This window comes from Lissotriton helveticus, chromosome 8, assembly GCF_964261635.1.
Source record: "Lissotriton helveticus chromosome 8, aLisHel1.1, whole genome shotgun sequence".
Taxonomy (NCBI): Eukaryota; Metazoa; Chordata; class Amphibia; order Caudata; family Salamandridae; genus Lissotriton; species Lissotriton helveticus.
This window is the reverse complement of record NC_136069.1, coordinates 792,552,734-792,570,209: the sequence shown is the minus strand read 5'-3', so window position 1 is coordinate 792,570,209 and position 17,476 is coordinate 792,552,734. Positions and strand designations below refer to the sequence as shown.

At 44.2% G+C, this 17,476-nt stretch overlaps 1 protein-coding gene across 3 annotated transcripts in view; it reads left to right on the top strand.

Moving 5' to 3' along the window:
- LOC144772914 (CD99 antigen-like) overlaps positions 1 to 17,476 on the top strand; it is a 253,578-nt gene that overhangs the window by 119,782 nt on the left and 116,320 nt on the right. For all 3 annotated transcript variants that reach the window (XM_078657610.1, XM_078657608.1, XM_078657609.1), the window contains exon 5: positions 15,914 to 15,961. In XM_078657610.1, coding sequence (XP_078513736.1) covers positions 15,914 to 15,961 — 48 coding nt within the window. The remainder of the gene's footprint in view (positions 1 to 15,913; positions 15,962 to 17,476) is intronic.

Below are 17,476 nucleotides of genomic sequence, written 5' to 3'. Positions count from 1 at the left end.
TTTTTTACTTACTAACTTCATTCTCACCCTCTGTGGGAAAACAATCTAATAATGGAGTCAATGCCCATGCACACTATCACCAAAAGGAGGAGTCACCTACATTGTGACTGGAAAGACTATGAAGAAAAATAACTTGCAAACATCTGGACCCAACACTAGATGGCAGGAGTATGCAAAGCATGTGAATCTACAGCTCTACATGCCAAGAACAGATGCTTACTGGGTAAGTAACATTATCTATTTGCCATTGTGAAATGAATGGTAGTTTAATGTTCTCAGAAACATCTGCTAGATCAGGCAGAGGAAATAATGTTATTGTTTTCTCTTGGACCCCAGTGTCTGAATATCTGTGACTAGAAAGAAACTGTACCTAAAAAAATGTTCTTGGTGAAGAGGGGCAAAGCACAGATCACTTAATCTGGTTTTGCGTGAAAAATGCTGCTTTATTAAATTCGGTGCATATCACATATAAACCCTGGGCCTTTTGCTTTGCAAAACTAAAACCTCACTATACAAAAATATGCTTAACTACCTTCCCCCCAACAAAACTTAATTTTGCAAGTCTCTACTTCCTCCTGAGCTGATCTTCTGCAATTGAGACCTTCAACCTCCCATCCAGGTTTACTGTATCTATTAACCTCTAACTTAATTTCCTAATGAACCGTTAATTTCCTGCCTCATTCAGGCATACGCTTGCCTACCCATTCCCTTTCAGCCTGGCTTTCTGCTGTGTTCAACAATAAAATGTGCTAACCCATGCCAACTTCTTGGCCAACCGCACCCCAGAAAAAGACCCTAGCTAGAATTCTTCTGCTCTCCCCCACCACTCACTGACTAATATTCAACGTAGTAGCTAACACCTCTCTCAATTGCAAAAGATATAACTCCATACCATTATTTGACAAGTGGACTCCACCCCTCCCCCCAAACAAAACTCAACAATGTTGTACCTCCTGTCTGCATGCTCAATCCTACCAATTCCAAAAACCTTTCAAAAGGCAAGCTTCTCCTTGTTAATTTTCTGTTTAGCCTTATATATTGCTGCCAGCTTAATGCCCCTCCCCAATTCCTCCTGGGTATAAACTCTGCCCACAGAACATAACACCCTGGCGACTGACGCTGAATTCCTCTTAAATACTCTTTTATGGATCGCATCAGTGCTAACCCTTTCTCCACTGCCAAGTTGTTCTCGTCTACATGCAGCACTAAAACTTCTGGACACTTTCCTGCCACTAACATTTTGTTTAAACATTCCAACAGCTCCCACCAGTGCATGCCCCTCTTGCCATGCCATCACATTTGAAACAGGCTGGAATTGAAATCCAAATTTGCTCCATGTCTTCTCTGACTCACTTGCCTTTCCACTCATTTTACGAATGAATGACCAACAATTGATATGAACAGTCCTGCGGCCTCCAGGCCGTGCACCAAACTTGAAACACTGTAACCACAATTGAGACTATGGTAATGGCTCAACAGCCCCGCTCTCCCACCCGAACATGTCATCCGAAACATTCAGAGGACCATCTACCCAGCCCCATTATGGTCTTCCAATTCCAGCTTCTCCTACCTGCATCTATTGGCATCCCTACGCAGAATGAATGTGTCCCATAACCTCTTGTGTCAAACCCTGAATGTGATAGCCCCAGACGCCAAATGACTGACAGCTGGAATGCCATCACCGGCTTACCATCAGCATATTGTAAAACTCTCCCCATCACAAATCTGGTCCGAATCCACAGAGTGACACCACACCCCCTAACAGGGTAAAACCTTTCTACTGGATAATTCTGCAGCAACACCATCCTACCCTTGCCCCTCTTGTCCATCTTTGACCTGTATTACCACACCTGGAGTCCTGCCACATACAGCCTCACTTCTTCCCAAGGTATTTTCCAGTCCTGCAGCTCCGACGCCTGAAACGCTCTAAAGTACATCCAACTCATCAGAATAGTAAACAAAACAGCTTTGTCATCCCCGTGACATGCCGTGGGCTAACTAGGGATGACCTCACAAAATGTACACCAAGTCAATGGCCTCCTCTACAGCCTATTGCATCTGGCCTCCCTGGCCCAACCTTCCAGCATCCTCCTCCCCAGTTCTCCAGTCGATGGAACATAACCCCAAAATAATTTCCCCATGAACGCTATGCCGCCAGTTTCCCTTATATCTCGACCCTTGACAGATTTTTCTCAATCATTGACCAGATGAATTGTACTACATCCTCTCTCTCTTGGCCCACCCCTCCAGCCTCATCTGTGCCCCGCTGTAAAGAATTCTTTCCAAGCTTGACCATATGTCCACCTTGTAGACACAACCAACGGCCCTACCACCAACTAAAGCATTCTCTGTTGCCTACTGTCCATATGCAAATCAGTCTTGACCCTGCGCCCAATGGGAACAGTCCAGCCTGAACTGCCAGGCCAGGTCCTCCTTGGACTGGAAACAAGTATCCTAGTACCGGTTTCGGGGTTTCACCCCTCATCAGCCAGGATAGCTTGATTCCAGTGGCATGGAGAGCTCAGGACCCACGCCTGGCCATACCTGTCCCACTCTGGGTGACAAATGCAAAAAGAACAATTGATGGACAGATTGCAGAGCCTGGCTTGGCAGTTCAGTCTGGACTGTTCCCATGAGGCACAAGGTCAAGACTGATTTGCATATGGCTGGGTCCAAACTGGGGTGGTGTAGTGGGCAAAACAACAATGGATTTAACCCAGTTCTCTTGACTGGGGGAGAATGTTTGAATCATTCAGCATTCCGTCCATCATCTGTTGCAGGTACACTTTTCGCCCTAAGTGGGATGGGTATGCCCAGACGTGGGTCCCTTGCTCACTGTGCCACTGGATTCAACCTAGCCTGGCTGCTGAAGGGTGACATACCCCGAAACCGGTCCCAGGATACTTGTTTCTGGTCCAGGGAGGACCTGGCTTGACAGTTCGGTCTGGATTGTTCCCATGAGGCTCAGGGTTAAGACTTATATGCATATGGCTGGGTCTAAATTGGGGTGGCATGGTGAACAAAAGAAAGATGGATTTAACCCAGATCTCTTGACTGGGGGTGAATGTATGATTTACCCAGCATCCTATCCATCATTTGTTTGCCTAGCACTTTTCACCCTAAGTGGGATGGGTATGTCCAGACGTGGGCCCCTTGCTCTCTGTGCCACTGGATTCAAGCTAGCCTGTCTGATGAAGGGTAATACCCAGTAACCGGTCCCAGGATACTTATTTCCGGTCCAGGGAGGACCTGGCTTGGCAGTTCGGTCTGGACTGTTCCTATGAGCTACAGGGCAAGACTGATTTGCATATGGCTGGGTCTAAACTTCGGTAGCATGGTGGCGTAGTGGGCAAAAGAACCATGGATTTATCCCAGATCTCTTGACTGGGGAGAATATTTAAATTATTCTGCATTCCGTCCTTCATTTGTTGCAGTTACACTGTGCAAGAGTTTGCGCATCTCAACATACTCCCCCTTGCAGATCTTTTCTTTGGCAGCTAACATTAGGTGCATGCCTAAAGGCTTGAACACCCCCATATATGGTAGCTTTTTGAACTTCAGTTCTTTGTTGCCTGGGCCAGCTGTCTTCTCTTCCGCCCCTTTTCCCGCCCACTCTCTTGTCTACCGCTTTGCACGCTGCCCCCAGAGCCCCTTTTACTCTCTCCTCAGGTGCATTAATGCCTTGTTTACTGTCTCCTGTCCGGCTGCCGTCTCCCCTTTTGACCCTGTGCTGTGCTCCTTCGTGTCTACCCCCATGTCTTTAATGTACAGGCCCTTCCTCAGCTTGGTCTGACCGCTCTCCAGCATCTCCCTTGAATCCATACCACCCAGTAGGTGTTTGCCCCATCATTCGTGTCCTTACCTGGCGCTAAAGTCAGTGCCTGCTCCAGAGCCTGACACCGCACCTGCTGTCCCCTCCTCTTCAGCACGCCTTGTCCTCCGTGCTGTTACCGACCAGTGCCTGTACCCTGAAAAACCCCATGCACAGCCTGACTAGATTCCCCCTCCCAACCTGATCAGCCCCTTGTTGCCACCAGCTAGTCATTTCGTGCTTCGTGTCACCTGAGGTTACACCAAACCCTCCCACTGGTTGCACTGATGAGGCCACCCTGGACCTTCTTTGGTCAGTGGTTGTTCTGTCCAACAACGTCAGCCTGCTGGTCGCACCGGGCCCTGCCTTCACTTCTCCTCAGGTAATGGAGCTGCACTGAGCTCTCCAGAGTCCCACTGTCTTTTCCTATTGCCCCACCTTCAAAAAAGGGAAGAGGCCTGGTGTGCTGGCAACTAACTCTTGCGTAGTCCGGTATACCCCCAAAACAATATACTCTGCCCCACACCTTGCCATGCCTACATGCCCCACTCTGCACCCTGCGTCCCAGCCAGGCTACTTGTCCGCACCTCCTGGGCCCCTCTTCCTACACCCTGTAACCCTGCCTTCACTTACTCACCCTCGCCCTGGCCTGCTCTAGTGTACACTTTCCCCTCATTTTCGGCTGACCTGCTTCTCCCCAATCTGGTTGTTTTTCCTTGGACTCCCTCCCTCCCCTTTGCCCTCTTCACCCTTACTCCATTCCATGAGCGCTGCTACCATCGCTGAAGCAGGGCCCATGGGAGCTGCCTGCTCTGCTACATTTTGCCCCATTGCCCGCTCTCTCCTTCTCCCTGTTGCTCAGTGTCCGGCTTGTCTCCCTCCAATGGGCCTTGTCTTCCCACAGTGCCCTTACTCCGCAGGGACCCTCTCTGTAGCCACCCCCCGCTTTCCAGGGAATCCCTATTCCAGCATCCCCCCTATTCCAGCATCCCCCCATCTCGTTCTCGACCTGATCCTGCCTGTGTTACCTCACATGCTCTTATGACTCCTCCCCACTCTCCAATGCGGGTGCCTTTGCCTCTCTGCTTGGCTTCTCTTTCAGGCCTGGCTTCCTGCCTCCTTCCAGCCTCCAAGGTCACTCCTCACAAATGGGCCAGCCGCTGCCCCCTCACAGCCTCTTATTGTTGCTGCTCTCTTCAGTGTGCCGCGTCCTACGTGGCCAGTCACTGCTGTTCCCCTGCCCCCTTACCGATGCCGCGCATGCTCCTTCTGCCCTTCTCCGCCACCTCGTGCAGAGGGGCCTTCATCTGCCTTTGATGCAACATGCATTCCTCCGGCTCAGATCTCCCAGGCTCATTCTTGGGCCATGCACTTGGGTGGCCCTGCTCGCTCACCTGATTCTGCCTAACTTGCTGGAGCATCACTGCCCAGCGTGGTGGTGAACAGACTAGCACTGCAGCCATGACCCTGTCCGACGCCTGCCATAGCGGTAGGCTACCTCTTCCTTCCGCACCTGTCGCCAGCAGGTCCAAGCGCCCTACCTCCTCCAAGAGGCGTAAGGTTTGCATCACTTTCTCCTCTGACATGCTACACACTACACACTATAAAGGGGGCTCCACAATACAAAATACCACACTTCTCCTACTGCCATCCATCGGGTCACCTACAGAGAAAATGGTGGCTGGCAGATAAAATGGCTAGTATTATACTTTGGGCTATTGTTACAGCCCAAACCTAGCACAAAACTGCAAGCAGTCGCTGGACTTCTCCACTTCCCCAAACCTCCTAGGGAGCAGACCTCCCCATGGTCGGCTGCCCCCCAAAGCCCCATTCTGCAGTACTGTGGAGCAATGTGCTTAAAGGGAAGTTAAAGTGTAAGGAAACATTAGCAGTATTAATTAAATATATAGAAACATGAAAATTGCACAACTGACCTTTTCTGATGCAGAAGAAAACAAAGTTTTAATGACGAGGTAAAGTAGTCCTGAGCAGGTCTGGTGTTGCCCTTCTGCTGTTGCTCCAGTACTACCATAGCCTCTAAATGGAATTTCCAGAAATATCCCATTTCTCCTCAGACATTCGTAGCTACTGCATCCTGCCCCTATGGTGATGACACCTCTTGTACGGCGCCTACATTTTATTTGTTTCCACCCATCAGAAATCCCTCTACGCTGAATTCAATGAGTGAGGGCCATGAGAAATAAGAAAAGGCGAATCTTATTAAAAAATTGATCTGAAATTATTGTTAGTTTAAGAGCCACAGTGAAGGTCTTGGGGTGAAGCGCTTTTTGCGTCCTGAAATCTCGGGCTCCAGCTCCAACAAATGGGACAAATCACAGGGACTATCATGAACATGCTCCCTCTGGGGATTTCTGATTAAACTATACCACTATCCACCATTTGTATTGGGATATTCGCTTAGGGAAAAGTAGCTATCTGTACTGTGCGATTCTCCCTTCAGCGATTTGACTGTTTTGTATACTAAAAACCAGCACTGGGAAAGAAGCCTCCCATATCTTGGGGACCTTTTAGCTGCTTTGATTGTAGGGGGTGTGTCTATCACTATTGCAGCAGATGCAGTAGCACCAGGGCCCAGGGATGATGGAGACCCACTGCTCCCCATTTAGTGCTGCCTATTACTATTCAGTGGAAAGAAAGGGTGGGCCATCTGCCTTGGTTGGATTACGACTAGGCTCCCGGTTTTATGGTATTTATTTTTTTGACCTGTCCGTCTGTATTTATCCATATTTATTTTTTGTCAACTTTATCTGTATTTATCCATATTTATTATGGGTTTTGTGAAAGAAATAAAGCTGACACTGGTACATTTCCGCATTTATTTAACCAATAAACATGCAGTCATGCTTTAATGCCTGCCAGGTTTCAGTGATATTGAACACCCGCAGAAGATAAATCAATGCACTTCTATGAAAATATGCACATTTCAGTATCCGCCTTGTGCATATCTACTGCTGTTTAAGCCTCTTTACTAAAATTCCTTTTTTTTCAACCCCCTTACCTATCAATCCACACAGCTATTGGACTGGCAGTCATGGCAAAGTGTATTTAGAATCACTCCAAAAGCACCCAATTTCCATTTTTATCCACATCTAAAAATAAATACAGACAAGAAAATACATGTTTTTCTGTCTGTCTTTATCTGTAAAAATCAGTAAAAACGGAAAACAGAGAGCCTTAATTACGACCCAAAGTATCTTTGCTACACTACTGTTTGAGTTTGAACTCAGCCTGTACAGACGATTTATATGAATGCGTGACGGTATTTGGATCAAACCAGCCGCCAATGTTGGAACAAAGGGGTCTGAAAACAATATATTGAGGGCTATAATGGGATAGATTTTGTGTGTAAGGGAAGCAAGTTCATGTAGAAACTGTTACAAAATGGATTGATTCAGCCAAACTTGACAATGTATATCATAGGGAAAGATGAGAAACAAGGATTATTTATAGTACATACACATGTCCACTAACCTTGGCTTCTTGAGTAACATACTACCTGCCGTATAGCGCTTTAGCATATCATCTTGTGTAGTGAGCGCTATATAAATGCAATTATAATACAAAGATATTGTCTCTGGTTTGATATATAGCTCTCTCGGTCTACCTCTTGCTCAGTTTCTCTCTGTTATGATGAGTTAATACATTTCTAAGTTGTGCGGTTACCTGTCTGTGTGTTGGTGCTAGGTATACCAGATCTAGCTGGACAAAACAAGAGCTGGGCTACCACATTTGGGTTGGAGCCTGTTTTCATCCTCTTCCTGAAGACAAAATTATTACATTCTGATCGGAGTCCGGTTGGCTTGGCATTCTGTTCCCTTGAGTCACAGTTGGCAAAAGAGAGGCCTCCAGTCTGGCTTTTTTTAAACTGGTAATGAGAGCTATCTGAGCCACACGAGCACAGAGATCTGGGCTGAATATAGTAACTATAATTTTTTTGCTTGAAGGTATGCAGGTCTCCTCTGATAAAAAGCACGATAGTCAGTGCATAAGCTTTAAAATAAGATTATTTTATTAAAGGTGAGCTAATGCTCATTCATAGCAGAAGTAGCTTGAGCTCGTCTGAGGAGAAACCACATAATCTGAGTGGTCAGACTTTTTATTCATTTGCGGTTGGCTATATATTTCCGGTGCCCAGATATAAAACATTAGTCGAGCTGAGAGAATAGCTTAGACTTCTGTTTTCCAGCAGTTTACCGGTAGGACGGGACGGATCTTTGAAAGCAGCTTAACCCCTTCACTGCGGCGGCTATTCCGCCGCAGTGCTAAGGGGGCGGGGCGGGCGCGCGGCAGGCGCATGCTGGTGACGGAACCGCTCCGTCACCAGCCGCGGTTGCGCTGTGCTCATGACGGAGCGGTTCCGTCACAGCCCCGCAACGCTCAATGGAACGCTCAGCGCAGGCGCGGAATCCGCGCCGCGCAGGCGTGCCGAGCGGGCCGTGACGGAACCGCTCCGTCATTAGCACAGCGCGACCGCAGCTGATGACTGAGTGGTTCCGTCACCAGCAGGGGAGGGGTTAATGTGGAAAAGCATGAATATATAGCATAGATGCCAACATTTTAGTCTAAAAAGGTGGGAGATTATGAAACAAAAGTTGGAGGAATGGATTTTGCCCCATGAAATCTATTGCCGCAGAGGCAATTTCACATGGGAGACAGCAGAAATAAATACATGTTTTGCTTCGAAAATCAAGTCTCCTGCCTGAATTTGGTCTAATGGCATGTATGATATAACTTTATTGACATGTAAATCGAGAAATATTGTGTTATCTGTTATGACTCCCAAGATTTCTAGCCAAGGAAACTAGGCTCCCTAACTGGTGAGCCACCAAGTTGTGAACTACATTTCAAGAGAACCCCCCATCATCAATATTTCATTTTTAATGGAATTGACCCAAGTGCATTCTCAGACATCCATAAGACTACTCTGTGTACCGCTTGCTTTCGCTCTCTTGATCTGTCTCAGGTTTACACCACAAATGAATTCTACCTTGACGTCCCTTCAAGTGTATCATTTCATCTCTTAAAACCACTAATTTCTGATGCAGGGAGTGGGTTCACCACATACAGGAGCTATAGTGCCTCATAGCCTTTTGCTTTGTTAATATGAATGAAAACATTTGTAGTGGATATTTATCAGTGGACCACATTTTGCAGCATGCTCCCATTCTCCAAATACAAACTGTGCATCATTCTGCCTTGTTGTGGTTGGGTTCAGAAAAACATGTTTACCAAACTGAATTTTTCGACTTTCCCTGTTGGGAGAGTCACTATGAATCCACGATGAGTGGTTTTGAACTTTGACTCTGTAGGTTTGTCAGGTCATATAGAAGGGAGACAGCCATGACAACGCGGGCTTTACCCCACGCTGCCATTACAACGCTGCCATCACAACGCAAGTCGTTACAACGACTTGCGCTGGAGGGTGCTCTTGGTAAAGGAATAGTTTTATTTTCTATTCCAACACCTTCCCTACTGTTACATGGACTGGAGTTGGAATAGAAAATAAAACTATTCCACAATGCAGCGCCTACAGCGCAAGTCGTTGTAACGACTTGCGTTGTAATGGATGCGTCGTAATGGCAGCGCGGGGTAAAGCCCGCGTTGTCATGAAATACATCCTTATAGAATGACACCAAACCTGCAAAAATATTTGCTGTGTTTCTGCTGATCTGCTAAGAACAAGCCTCCACTAAATTTCTGCCCGAAATGTCATCATCTGTATATTTGAAGAGAGACTTTCACATGACAGTACAACAATTTTTAGTGGCACGCCCAAAACTTTGGAAACGCAAAGAGCTGGGCATGTCGTGCAGTGATTTTATGACTGATTTGCAATCAGCTGAGACAGACGTTCCATTTGTTCAAGTAGCGCTGTGGGCAAAACAAAAGTTGGTGCTGCATCCCACTTGTAATTTTTAACTGCCAGTGTATTAGGAAAATGGGAGGTGTAGGAGGGAGGTGATGGGGTGGGGGGACAAGACGAAGGAGATAAACAGACACACTGTTTACTGCACTTTTACTTAGAGCCAGGTTGGAAGGAGACTGCTGCAAGCTGCTCCTGCGCCCCTCACATTGGTCTAGCTCACCCATGCTAAATGCTGGCCCTGAGCTGAGAAAGCATTGTTTGCACAGACTCATAAATCTTGCATCATTTTGGACCATGTCTAGGATAAATTGGACATGTTGTGCTGCAGCCAAACACTGTTCCTAAGGTAATTCCGATCTTAAGAAAAGTCTTAACACTTGCAGCATCCAACTGTGATACCCATCATGATTTAAATTCGTGCATGAAATGGCTGAAAAGCGAACTATTGCTGTTTCAACCCAATTGGAACCAAGGCACTACCTACATTGGCTGATTTGATGGTAAAAGAATCACAGCTTTGTACCAGGACACTTAATTCTACACCAAACAGTTGCTCTTGACCACACATCATAGTGTAGGGCTCGAGCAAGCAAAGTGGCAGCGCGAGGATAAGTAGTTGACGGTAAGATCAGAAAAAAATAAAAAAGAAAGAAATAACAACTAAATGGCTTGCCAGTACTCCCTTGAAGAGCTTCTCTCACATTTGTTGTAGAACGGTCGAGATTTCATTGCGCATCTCCCAGATATTAATTGAAGAGTCGAATCCTTAGAAATTAATTTTCGGCAAAGAAAAAAAATATTTGCCGTGCGTGGGTTAGTATGCTCCTCAACAGCTCGTCGCCAGTGTTAAAAAGTACACTGGATCATTAATTAAGTTGAAATCCTTTATTCTAGTCGAGGCGCTGCCTCGGCATCTGTACAGTTTCAGCAACAAAGAGCAACCATTCATGATAGGATGAACCTGCCTTTCTAAAGAAGGCATTGGGTAGAGTCATTCTCGCCATGCCAATGATCAACTCCCATTTTTCATTTTGGAATGCCGCATTCTGAGTACAGCTATTAGATGGCCAGAATTTCCACAGCACACCATTTTTATAACCTACCCAATATCTTACTGGAATAGTGGGCACCAGGAAATCTGTTGTGGTGCACTCAATCTGTGTAGGAGTTTTAGAGTCCTCTGTTGCCTACAAAATGCTTGGTTTGATACAACGAGGTCTGCTTTAATAATGCCCAGAAGCTAGTGAACTTAGCAGTGGTTGTGCTATAAGCTCACCACAAACACTTCATTCCATCAGACATTCTTGGTGGCACCAAATTTAAAATGGAAGATACATCCACCCATTGAGAATCACAGCTACATCCATACCACCCAGCCATTTCTGCCATTACTTCCCATGTTGTGCCAGATAACTGGAGGAAGTGACCCAATTAGGACCACCCGGGTCACTTACGACCACTTCTCAGCCTTCCATACGAATGAAGAGTTGGCCAGACAGTAGAGAATACAAACCAAAGTTATTTTATTAGTATTCACTCAAGCAGAGTCCGGTCTGACCAGCCTCCTGAGATAGCTGCCGAGGGACTGACTCTGGACAACATAGCAACGCATAAAGTACATTCCCAGTCCCTGTAAAGTCCCACCCAGCTTGAGTTTTTCCAGTTGGGAACTAATGAATAAAGAAAACGCAGAAAGATGAGTTACAATCCTGGGACCGGGCACACATTATCTTGTATTCAAGGTTACTCTGCCTGCTCTCACCACTCTGAGCAGTGGGAGCAAGCCTATCTAGTCAGAAAGGTATGCAAGTAGAAAACATTCTATTCATTAGCACAGCAAGCTCAGCCTTGAATAAATGCACGTATGGAGGACTGTTGGCAGCTGCTTTTCGGTGAGGCAGACACAGAAGGAGACAGGGGTTAGTTTCGATCATTGTTCAAAATGGCGTCTGAAATACAAAATGGTGCAGCAAATGCTAACTTAACTCGCACAATGCTAGAAGGAGCCAGCTGGACGCATTCTCAGTCCAACAAACCTTTGCCTGTCTTCATATTTAGCACAGTATTACTAACTAGATATTAGATGTACTGCTTGGATTGGTGGCAGCCCACCTAGAAGACAGTCATCTAGTACTTATGCCTGTCCCTTTGGCACCCTATATTCTCCCCACACCACTTTGAGTGCATTTAATAATATATACGTATAATGGTAGGGAGGCACCAAATCTCTAGAAGAAATACAAGTCTGGCATTTTCTTCATGTCCAGTAGATGCATTCACTAAAGAAGAAGTTAATTGCAACCCCTCCAGGCTATTGCCCTCCTTGAAACAGGCAGAGCTGATTTGGAGGCCAGCATTATCCTGTCACCACTGACAAAGAAAGCATCACAGGAGACCTGCTCAGGGCCAAAGCACAGAAAAAGGAGGCCAAACAGTTGTGGCACCTTAGAGTAAGTTTCTGCTCCCCCATATTGGTATGGAACCTAAAGCATCCAAAGGCAGGGCCTATGCATTGAGTTTTGATGTATTTTCTGCCACAATGTCATACAAATGTCACAGCACCAGTGTAATTTACACAGCAGTCCAGCACTGCACTGCTAGATGTTGGCATGTTAATTCTGAATTGCAGCTGAATAGATGGGTGAAAAGGAACCTTATAAGCTCTCGCCTCTAAGGCATTTTTAGGGCAATCCCTTCTCTATGGATCAAATTGGAATTAAACCCCTGCGTGACAACTTGCTAGTTGCCACATACTGATCCTCTCATTGCCAAAACATGCAGGTAAACGCCAAAAGTACACCTCCCCTTCTTAAAAGTAGGTTGTAGCAGTCTACTTTGGTACACTGCAACATACTGAAATCCCATTCCTGACTGTTCGGTACCAGATGTGCAATATTTATACATTATCAGGTAAATAATTTATTTTATTGATTCTGCTAGAAAATTTGAAAGCTGCGCCTGGAAAATCAAGGGGAAAAAATGTAACTCTAAAACAAAAACAGAAGGGCATGCCATTCACAACCGCCCTTCAACTATTTCCAGCTTGGTGGGCATAGGAATTAAACCTGCTCTGAGGACCGCCAATATCAGAGATTTTTTGCATACATTGGGAGAAGGGGCATTAATAGCATCCTTGCAACATGTTGCCTGACGCAAGTTCTTTCTTTCCTGGCTGATAAGGAATGCTCCAGCACAGGCTCCCGTATTGTTGATTCATCAAAATGGCAGTGGAAGTAGAAATTAAAAGACACGTTTTCACTGGAAATACCTCAAAATGTTGCCAGGTCTCACCATTAGTCCCTCGCCTACCTCGTAATTGCTACTGAAAGGCTAAGACCAGGGCTAGGATTGGAAGCAGGGCTTGGAGAACCTAGTTTACTTTGTTTCTGGTACAACCTGAACAACCTCCTAGACAAGGGGTTCCCAAGCAACAGTCGGGAGTAGAGGAGTAGTGATGTTAATGAATCAAGTCCTTCTCGAGGTTATCAAAGTTAAAAAATGTCAGAACGTCATATTTTCGTTTTTCTGCAGTTATTTTGAGATAAACTGACATATATAACATCTCATTCAAAATATTGGAACCTGCAGGAAACTCTTATCTTAAATATTAATTGTATAACAGTTATCTGGGATTACTGCTAAACAATTAATAATGGCCAATTCTATGAAAAAGTATACAGAAATGTGGAGATTACATTAAACCCACTTATTTCATATAGTAAGATACTCCTGGAAAGGTACAACTAATAGTTTGTCATATTAACAAAATGAATTAAAATGTGTTCAGCCCGCTTCCTAGTTTTCCCTTGTCCTACTCCCTAGTTTTCCCATTCTAATCCCATCCCAGTCCTAGTTCCTAGTCCCATCCTGTTCGCATACGTTGAAATTAGAGCCATGTTACTGACCCAGTCTCTGAAACATGGATTGATCTGGATTTCCTTAACTAAGTTTCTTTGTTTTTTCACATCTTTGTATTAAAAACAATAAGAATAAATCAAAAATGTAATGTCAAGAAATCTCTAGGTTAATTTTTACTTCTTGCCCGTTCTTCCCTTATGCATAGAACACCGTGCCAAATCACTTTTTCCTGCGGGGTGCTGTAACTCCTCTTCTCAACCTCTCCCAAAGTGTAGACATAACTTGCACATAGGCTTTGAGTGAAATAACTTGATTGATCACTGCAGAGCAATAACAATAAAGGCTGACCCATGTTAAAGGGGTGGTAGCTTTCAAATGGATCCAGAACACATTGTTTCTGCGGGCGTTTGAAGTCCAACATGTCCTTTTGCATACTTTGGAGAAAAAAGAGGTGCAGTATGCATTAATCTACTTCAATTTGTTCCTTGTATTGCATCACCAGAAAACACTACACGATTCAAAGTGTTTCTTTTATTCCAAAATCCAGTAATTGGTATTTTGCGCATGCGGCAAGAACACAATTATGAAGCTTTCAGCTGATATTAAAACAGACTTAATAGACATGAAGATTGGTCCACAGAGGCCATAAATGGACGTTTGTCTCTGAACAGAGACTGACACTTCCTTGACTCCGACCCGGTGGTCAGGGACATCATGAGGGTCAAAAGCCCTGGTGATGGAATAGTAATTATGGATCAGAACAATCAACCAGACGCGAGAAATGCTGGAATCCTATGTTCCAAGTAGGCATGTACATTAAGAGACCAAAGGACAGTGACCCATGCTAATGTCATTTGCCAGTTTCCGAGGTCTCCTGACATCCCAGAGGCATGCATCTCTCGAGGACAGGAAGTCTGATAGTACCTTAGGTACCAATGTAGTTGGCATCCTAGTGACTGGTACAAAGACAAGCGTGACACCAGTTTGTTCACAATCAACATGAACTGATGGCAACTAGCAACTTTCATCCAACATTACCACTGGGCACCTTTTCCATGTCTGGTGTGACTTTAGTAGACAGGATATGACAGAACATGTTTGCCTTATTGAAGACAGATAACTTTGTGGTCCCAAGGTCCATGAATTTATATTAACCCAGCTTTTCTGACCCGCGGCATGGACACAGTTGTTTTACACCCCCTAAGTGGGCAGTTGAGAGACTGTGATCTGTGGTGCATTGAAGGTCCATAAATACACACTTGGTCATTCTACTATTTGGATATAGAACAGCTCAGTTCATTAAATGATGCTATTGAGGCAAGAGAAGGGTTTTTTACGATTAAGTGAACAGTATTTATGGCATGAAGAACATCATTTGTATGTATTCTCTCTTTGACCACCTCCTAAATAATGGTAAAAATTTACTTAAGTCACCTGCTTTTCCCTAATTGAATGGCGGGTGGGAGAGTTACTAATCAGTTTTGCATTTGTAGCTGTGTTGATTTTCAGTTTCGATCAGGGGTATCTAGCCTATTTTGTAAGAAAATATACTTATGTTCATTGAAGATCCTTGCAAGCTACTACTATAGGTATTGTCGAACCCCATGCAAAATTGCTAGCACTGATGTAAAAAACATAAAAGGCTTTATTAATCTGGAATGCCTCTATCGGGGTAATACATAACAACCATAGCTGCAAGGTCTCTGGAACCACAGTCCTAAATCTACCAAATGCAACATAATTTATCACTCTCATATCAGCTTTAAATATAACATAACGTGTATTGGTGAATTGGAAGTTCACAGTGAAGACTATCTTGGCGTTTGATTAACATATGTTTATTTCTACCCAAATCAATGGTTGGAATTGGGAATTGGAAATTCAACAATTTTTCTCCAAATAGCAGGCGATGAGTTCTAAAAATGCACACATTTGTTTCTTTGATACACTCTTTTGATATAAAGATATTAATTCTAACAACAACAACAAAAAATGAATGTGTCCTCATGTAATGCAACTGGTGCTATGTAAAGCGCTCTGATACCCGATTCGGGTCAAGTTCGCGCTATATAAAATTCAACCAAGCCAAAGCTTTTAAGTTAGTAGCCAAACTGAACACAGGAGAGATACTTAAAGATAGCTTGCGAGCTAACAATAGCTTAATAGCTTCTCATTGGAGAAGCATGATTTAGATACTTTAAGCAAAGTTGTCCAAGCCTTGAGGTCAAATAAAGTGTAAATGTCATGGTGGTTGACAATGACGGAGTTGTATTTATTTATTTATTGTTTAATTCCTTTACTGAATTATGGTTATTTTTTGTCTGGAAATTCACTTAGTTTTCTTTGCTTATTTGCAGGCACTCCCACGAAAAAACCTGTCCCACGACCTGTTCCAGGAGGTGTTGGTAAGAGGAATACAAACACAAAATATATATTTTGATGTCTAAATATTGTTTCAAATATTTTCCTTACCCTTTAGTAAGTTTGTTGCATGGCGCGCTACAATCTGCTGTTAGGAGGAATCAAACCTTTTGTGCTTTGCATAACTTGAATTACAGTGTTGCATAATTCTAAAGCACTGCTGACGCTGAAGAGAAAGGTGCATCGTTTCAGGTGCAGATGCCTAATAAATTGATAATTTTCAGCAGCCCTGTTTCAGTTGCTGTACAGATATCTTGTGAATCCAATATGCAACCTCCTGGAGAATAGCATGGCACGCCCCCCAAAACATTGTATTAAAAGTTTTTACCAATACCCCTTGTATTAATGTTGTGTGCAGTACAATTCTGTAATTTCAGTTGTTGGCTTCTTTTAAGTCAGGCAAACCAGTCAGTTTACCTGTCTGTTTGAAAAAGATCTATTTTCCTCTAACCAGATCTTAAAGTGGGCTTAAATCCCACTCGCTGCCTGCCACTACATGACTTAATTGCCACTCTCATTTCCTTGATTCTTATTGGATGGCTTGCATTGTCTATATTGTGTTTGTTCATTCCCTGGAGCATAGCCTAAATACTTTTGTCCTTCTACTGCTCCCTTTTATGGAACAACTTTTTTTATTTAAGACTCAACGAGAGTGCATTTGTTTTCCAGTTTACTCATTTGTTCACTTTTCTCCCCCCCCCTCCACGCTCCCTGTTGTTCACTCTCATCCATGTATTTCCCTAAATCCCCTGTTGCTCTCACTCGCCAGTGTGCTTCTCCTTTTCTTGCACTCCTTTCTCCTTTGTGTGCATCTCCCCTGGCCCTCTGCGTTGCTCTTCTCTGTGTGCTGCTTTTCCCTTCTCCCTGCACTTACCACCTGCACCCCACAGTCTAACTTTTCTTTATCCAGTTTTCTCATGCTAATAAATAATATATATTTTTTTCACCTTTACGACATTTTGTACCCTATTTTTTCCAGTGTAGTTTAGGTGTAAAATAAAGCGAGCACTGTCTGTGTGTGTACTATCTGCCCAGTGATCTTATACACATGTAGTGCTGAAGCTGGTGGCGGGCTCTCCTAACATACTACCTGTAAATATGTCAAATTCTACTTCCTGGGGGTAAAAGATGTTCTCTTTGAAATGCTGCCTCCGCGCTCAATATTAACAGAAAAGTCTTGCCTTCGGGTCATCTGAGAGGCTCCCTTTGTAATGTTTCTTTGCATTTTCGGGTTACATTAAAACAGTTTTGCCCGTAAGAAAATACGCTGGCAGAGGTTCTTAAGAATAACCCTCCATTTATCTATATGGGTGCAGAAAATTTGAGAAATCTCACTGTCATAGCGTATGTTTAACATTACATTGGTGTGTAATGTGTTATATGTACCAGTATAACTCACTACAATAAACAGTTCAATTACACCCTGCAGCTGCAATGCACTAAATGCACTCCTTTACCATAAGGAATTATGCTATTATTCTGTATTCTATATGTTATAT